The 7,609-nt window shown below is 40.5% G+C and overlaps 1 protein-coding gene across 17 annotated transcripts in view; it reads left to right on the forward strand.

The window, feature by feature from the left end:
- The window catches only part of ablim2 (actin binding LIM protein family, member 2), an 87,353-nt gene that overhangs the window by 13,883 nt on the left and 65,861 nt on the right, over window positions 1-7,609 (forward strand). For 10 of the 17 annotated variants that reach the window (XM_034856271.1, XM_034856278.1, XM_034856280.1 and 7 more), the window contains exon 1: window positions 2,869-3,137. The exons of 1 other annotated variant lie outside the window; for it this stretch is intronic. In XM_034856271.1, coding sequence (XP_034712162.1) covers window positions 3,122-3,137 — 16 coding nt within the window. In that variant the 5' untranslated portion in view covers window positions 2,869-3,121. Of the gene's footprint in view, window positions 1-2,868; window positions 3,138-7,609 lie in introns of those variants that run through there. 6 more of the 17 variants (XM_034856283.1, XM_034856285.1, XM_034856289.1 and 3 more) reach the window with 1 other exon arrangement.

Below are 7,609 nucleotides of genomic sequence, written 5' to 3' on the forward strand. Positions count from 1 at the left end.
GGGGTGTTGGAGATGAAATAAGGCCGAGCTCGGTCCCTCTGGCATGTCACTCTGCTCGCCGACAATCAGCTCGTTCTTTCTACACGTCTCTGCTACATCCTGTCTGTTATTTTTGGTCGTTTTTAATAAGCTCCTGCAGCGCGGAGACCAATCACCTGCCATCTCATGGCTTTGAAAGCAGCTCATGCTGTGCCTGTCCTCTATCTCTGAGGGTTCCTTTTACTTCTAGGCCAATCCTGAAACCTCCAAAAGCTGATATATTGACCCCTTTTCCACCCGGTATTAAGGTTGCCTTGGTCAAGAGCACCCGGTAGGGTCCAAGAGGTCAAGTTGCAAATCTCCAGTTACCAAGCCACACTCCGAATAGGGGCTTGAACCAGCAACCCTCTGGTTCCAAACCCAACTCCCTACAGACTGAGCTACTGCGTTTTATCCTCCCACCCAGGAATAAACGTGTAGAAGAGCCAGATCTTACTCCACAGCGCTGTGGAGATAGGTCTGACCATGTGAGACTCTATGTAGGAGGGTCCATCATAGGAGGGGTCACTTGTTTCATGAATGGCAGACTATCCCCCCTCAGGTCATCTGGTCCAGTTATGTTCTGAGAGCTTGGCACGGCGCCTAATGAATGGCCCTGCACACTTCACCATTGTGGAAGTGGCCATTGTTTTACTGTGTCCCAGAAGATGGAGAAGGTCCAACTTCATTACCATGACGCTAAGGTGACCGTAGACCAGCAGAGGAAAGAATGAGCCCATTGTTATATGCTGTGCATACAGTCACAGCCATTGTTGTGTTGAGTTGAGTCGAGCTACACCATCACATTGCCTCATGACAAATTTATTTACAAAAAACATTCAGAGGTCCATCTTTCATTTTTTTGTCCATGTGTCAAGTTACTTTGTTTTAGTTGGTTCCATGTTTTCTGTTTGTATGTGAACTTCCTGTTTTATTTTGAAATCCACTGTTTGGTTCCATCCCTGGTCACTTGTCTTCCTGTCTTTATTTGTTCGCCTGGCTGTCTGGCATGTCTTGTGATTGTGTTTATTTTCGGTCTTGTTCTGTTTCCTGTTTTATTGTGATAGTCCTGTCGTCTGTGCCGTGTTGTCTTGTTTTACTTCCGGCCTTAGTTTTCCCGCCCTTGGGATTGTCTGATGTCTTCCACCTGTCTCCATGCCCTTGTGTCACCTCCTCTTGTTACCCTGTGTATTTAGTCTTTGTGTTCCCCTTTGTCCGTTGTCACATCATTGTTGTTTGTGTGTGTGTGTCTGCATGTGTGCGTCTACCTGTTTTGTCTACCTGCGTAGTCTCGGTGTTCCTGTTATTCCTGTTTTGTCTTTTGTCTCCTTTTAGATTTCATTGTCTGCAGTTTTTCCAGACACCTTTTGTTGGTTTATACTTTGGTTTTGTTTATTAAATTATATAGCTATAAATACTTTGCTTGCTTTTTCTGCATTTGGGTCCAAGCCAAATCTCCACCCTGACACCATCACTATCACCATCCATCCTCCCCTTAACCCTTTGTTGTCTTCCCATCAAGCTGATTTTTTTTCACATTTTTTTGTCACTTTTACCAATTTTTTTAATCACTTTTTTTTAACAAGTTTTTGTCACCTTTGGCGATTCTTCCAATTTAGTTCGGTCACTGTTTTTGTTGAGTTTTTCCTGCGTTTTTGAAGCTTTTTACAACATTTGTCACTTTTTTCAACATTCTCTGGACATAGTTCTGACATAGGATTCTTTTGTACACGGGTGAATTTGACCCCGAGGACAGCAGGGGGGTTAAAGACTGAAAACACACTGCCTCTGAGTTGTTCTTCCATTTGAAATGCTGATTTCAACGTCCTCATATGATTTTGTCCATCCCCTCCTTGGACAGTATGCTAGCTCTGTCCTTACCTCTGTAAGCCTGAAGCTATTTGAGTCCAGATGAATCCCTGAAGCTAAGTCTTGCTTCTTCCTGGGTATTGATTAGGTATTAGCTCAGATCAATGGTGAGAGGTAAAGCCAGTCTCACACACAGCTGATCGATATGAAGCCCTGAACATAAATCAGACATCTAGACGACAGTGGTACTGCATTTAGCTGTACTGTGTACTATGTAATGACCGTTGAGCAAGGTAGATGAGGTAAAAGGTTTGATAATGGGTAATTAATACAATCCGGTAACGTTAGCAGTTAGCAGGGTTAGCATGGCAACGTTAGCCGTGACCAGTCGCTATCACTTTACTGGCTGTGTCTCAATTGTTTTTGCGAGTAACCAACTCAGGTACTCTAGCTACAGTATATAACTCAACATGAGTAGCCACACAAATGTTAAAATGACATAAAATGTCCGTCTCTTGTAGCTGTGATAAATTAGCCTGAAGCTAATGCTTAGCTACCTGTTCAGGAGGAAATTAGCCAACTCTACGCCCTTTTGGATGTCTCCATCTTTCAAATACATCCCCAATATTTACCTGGGGTTCGTTACGTCTCTGGTCACTGTTACAAGCATGCAGGGCTGTTTTTTAGGTTTTGTAGGATCTATATCTGTTGATACCGAACGTTACAGCCGTAGCGCGCTGGGTTTAAGTTTTTACAGGTACTTTATATCTGGAGACCCGGCCCAGACAAATTTCATCACGGAACGGAAATTTCAAAAGGAGAAAATACTGGCCTCAGCATTGATGTCAGAAAAGATACTATTTCAACTTTCTATAATATCTGATGACATATTGGGGTCATTTTTGGAGACATTACAGTAAATATATTACGTATTGGACCTGTAAGGTTGAATTTGTCATGGACGTGAGAGACTGGGACACACCCAGTGATAGATACCAGGAGGAGGTGTCATTCTCTTTGAGCTGCACATGCTTCTATTAATAACATATAGCTGCATAACTCAGAGAGAGAGAGAGAGCGAGAGAGAGAGAGACACTCAAATGACCTACAGCTCATTCCACAGATAGTGGGGGACAGAACGTTCACTATTATTACACCAGAGCTACAGAGCGTGCGGACGATGTCTTGCAACACCACCACAGGACTCTGAAGCGATTTTTGGGGGATATTGTCTATATAACAATCCATAAAGGACGTGACAAAGTATCACATTTGGGAAAACAGCTGAGTGACAATGCCAGAGGAGAAAGGTAACGACGACCTTTAATAAGCTATCTGTGGTGTGTTCACTTGCCTGGGAAAGAGGGGTGTTTGTAGATAAACTCAACCAGAATTTGACATATTACCTAAAGGCAGTGTTTACCATGAACTACAATAATACTCCTACAACTTATATGGAAAAATATTAAAATATGGAAATCATTCAGAAGTCGTAGGTTGTATGAATGTGTGTGTGTGTTCTATTGAAGTAGTTCTTTACCTACAGCTAAACAGGCCTCCTATTATGTAAGGAATAGCACATTGTGTATGACAACAACAAGCCTGGGGTAGCATGCTGGATACTTGTGCTGCAGGTTGATATGCTGCCTGCCTGACTGCAGCATCAGTGTTGTCTTGGTCCCCTGCCTGCATCTTTGACACTGGGAGCTCAGCTTACAAAGGGGCCGGGGCCAGTTCCTCAAAAGGAATCACTATGATATTTCTATAATGATTTACAGTGTGTCTTTAGTATTGCATAATACAATTGTAGTCAATTTGCTCTTCGTCTTCCACAAACTTTCCATAATATTCCAACGGGGACTTGTTTGCAGTGAAAAATAAGCTTTTGAAGTAGAGGATTAGATTGGAAGTAGATTTTTTGTTTTTTTTGTAAGATTGTGTATTTAGAGAAAGAGAATGTCATTTGAGAAGGAAACCCATGCACAGTTTGGCTTGCACTGTCCACAGATGTCCCAATATGTTCCAATCATTAACCCACCAGTTTTGGAAGTATTTAGAAGTAATACTAGCATGTAAAATACTCTATTACAAGTAAAGGGTTTGCATTTAAAAGTTGACTTAAGTAACAGTACAGAAGTATTTGCAGGAAAAGGTACACTAAAATGTCCGAATGGCCAATACAGAGTTTTATTTACCACGTAGACCCTAGTATTTGTAGTGTAAGACAACCAGAATCTACAGTAATTATATTTGTGATAATGCTAATTGCTAAAAACTCCAGCCTTGGCATATAACCAATTTGGATGGAAAATTGGTTACTGTTATTGCAGTATTGAACTAGAAACATACCTCATATCGGGGTTTACGTTGGCTTGCTATTAGAGGTTTGACCAGATCTCGACAATTTGTCATTTCGTGAAAATATCGATGACTATTAGTGAGCTAGAAGTAGTAAATACCGTGTTTTTTTCTGAACCTTGGTGGAGTTTCTGAAAACTCAAAGGGGCTGCACGCACAATACTGGCTAAAAGTTCAAGACCTTTATTTGTCCCCAAGGGGCAATTAGTGTTGCTGCAGTAGCAAAGAAGTTTACATACAGTACACGATATTATCCTATGAAATGACAGCCCTACACATACATATTAAAAAAAAAGGTTCTTAGTCTCTTAGTAGTACCTAAGCAGTAAGTTGTGTTTTTCCCCACCACTTAAGAGTCCCGTCTTTGAGGACCCAAACATCCACCCCGACATGGACCTCCATGTTTGCTGTCTTATACTGGTGCTGACAGTAATAAATACATGGAATACATACAAATCACAGTGCATTACTATTTGTAGATATATGTACGACACTGGTTTGCTGCTATATTAATGTTCTGAATGTCAAGTACAGCCCATTTAAAGTACTTTCCACTACTGACCCCTATCCAGTTGCTTGTAAAAGGTAGCCTCGCTGTTGGTCCTCATATACACACCACACAAATGTCCTTGTCACTTTTACCAATATTTTTTACGTTTGTTTCCCCAATGTTTTGTCGCCGTGTTTGACATTTTCGAAAAAAGACAAAAAAAACTTAAAAACGGGTCAAATTTGACCCCAGGACAACATGAGTGTTGTAAGTCTTGTTCGGATTACATTCAAACTAATGACCAACAGCAAAAATTCATAAAATCAACAAGCTGTTATGCACGTACACAAAAACACACACACACACACACACACCACTTGAGGCAGCATGCCCAGCCAAGGACAGTGTATCCTGGCTGTGTGATGTAACGGCTGGCTGCGTGTCAGCAGTCCCGGCGACGCCCGTCACTATTCTGGACCCTCCAGTAAACAAACCATGTCCACGACCCGGCTGATACTGTATATTTCTTACAATTTAAATCAAATATTGCATTGTGTCTTTATTGCTTTTCATGATTTGAATTCCCTCCATGAATCAAATTGCTGCAAAAGAGTAGGCAGATTAAAAAAAAACAAAAAACTACGGTATTTGTCACTTAACAACATATAGATACTTTTTGAAGACTGTATTTCCGGTTCCTCAACCATGCAAAAGGACACATTGCTCAATGAGACACCACCGAGAGGGACATGTCCAGTCTGAATTCCTTAATGAAGATGGGTGCCAAAAGGAAACAGGCTATACTTTATGCATATGCACAACAAAATAATCTTTAAAATACTCTCTCAAGAAAAAGAAACCATTACAGCAAGAACTAGTCGAGTAACTTTTTGCTACTGCATGTGACATAAGTGCATATTTGAAGCTAATTTTTTTTGCTTTTTGCATAACAAGCTTCTCCCTAGAAACCATTTTACTTGAAAAGGTCAAACAACAAATGGGAAAATAGAACCTTAAGGCCCGCCTTAGTTAGACCCGACAACCAATCAAACGCCCAAGCCAATTTATGCAAATTTAAGTAATATGCTTCAACTTTTGTCCACATTGTTTAATGAGAGTAGGCCTAACGTAATGTATGCTAGCAAAAATACTTGTCACTGCATAACATACTGTGGCAACTAATGCATTTATATTACTTAATTTACTACTCTTTAGATTAGATTAGATTAAATTAGATTCAACTTTATTGTCATTACACAGGTACAAGGCAACGAAATGCAGTTTAGGTCTAACTAGAAGTACAATAGCAGCAGGTGCAGGACATACACTGGTTCCATAAGTGCAGGACATGGATATGTACTGAATAAATATAGAAATGAATACTATTATAAACAGGATTTTGCAGATAGATTTGTCCAATTTATATAATATATAGTTAACAAGATTAAAAGCTGGACATATACAGAATATAATATACAAGGGGGATATTACTATAAGTAGAATTCTTACAGATATGTACAATGGACATAATATAGTAATGGTTTACAGAGCTTACAGGTGAATATGTACTATGAATGAATATACAGATGGCTATTACTATAAACAGAACTTTTACAGATGGATATATATAATAAGTTAGGCTAAAATGAGCAGTATAACAATGGATTTAAAGGTAGTACAAATACAGTTTGGGCAGAAGCTATCTCAATTTAAAGTAAAGTGCAAAGTAATTGCATATTACAGTTAAAGTACGGTATTGCAGATGTATATGGAAACAATGACATGTTTCTCAAGTAGCAGGCGACACATGCGGCAGTCTGAGTCCACGTAGTGACTGTGCCCCATCTCTTTGGGTACTTTAAGATACTAATACCCTGCAGATGTGTGCTGTCCTGTGTGTTTGAAGCTGCAGTAGTACGGTGCTAAACCCGCTTGGCGTACTCCAGTGTTTTTTGCACCAGGTCTGCTCAAACAGCTGACCCAGGTCTTTCTACTGGGAGGCTCTATTCATGAGTCATGCTGTTTCCCTCTGGGTGGAAATGAATGGTTCTGCAACCCGCGCAGCTCCAATCTCTCTTTCCCATTCCCCCCCCCTAGACTGCCTTTGTGTTCCTCCCAGACAAACATGCTGTTCACTGGTTTTCTGCTGCATCACAGTGTCTGTATTACAGTCCCATGATCCTCGCTGTTAGAGCACCTTTTTTTTTTTGTTTTTTTTGGTACAGCACTTTTATCACACTGGTTTATGAGGACAGACTTGTTACCGCTTTATCTTTACTTTTTCATTTCTGTTTTTCCGTGTTGCTATCTCATCATCTCTATCTTTATCTCAAATGACTTCAGTCCCCAGGCTCAGTCTGAGGTACTTTTCCTCTTATACATATGTCAATTGCAGCCCTATAAGAGCATATCATTTTTCCTATGGGACACAAATGTCCAATAAGTACACTACAAGTATGGGTTCAGTGGCTGGGGATGTATATACTACACAGGGGCATTGTCATGCTGAAACAGGTTCAGGGACAAACCCACTGTAGACACAAAGTTGGACATTACATTATGTGCACAAATGTAACAGTAATAGGTTTTTATTCATACTTTGTTTCGTGCAAAGTATGTTGTCTGTGGACTTTGGACCGGAAGCTTTTGAAGTTGTCAGTGTTGTATTGGGGTCATGTAATTCCGTGTGGGATTGGCCATTTAGTGGCATTAGTAAAAAAATATCATCTTCATGGGATTCCCCATAAGTCAAACCAATGGGCTTGGATCAAACCATTGTAAACAGCCCCACACCACAAGTACACAAAGAATGGGAACAGTACACGTATCAAGTGAGGAATAATATGGGCTCCGTAGTATTTTGACTTGAGGAAACTACATGTGAATGTTCCAGTAGAGCCAGCTGCAGTAACACGTGGGATCAGGTATTTGGAG

The sequence above is a fragment of the Etheostoma cragini genome, chromosome 19, assembly GCF_013103735.1.
Source record: "Etheostoma cragini isolate CJK2018 chromosome 19, CSU_Ecrag_1.0, whole genome shotgun sequence".
Classification (NCBI taxonomy): domain Eukaryota; kingdom Metazoa; phylum Chordata; class Actinopteri; order Perciformes; family Percidae; genus Etheostoma; species Etheostoma cragini.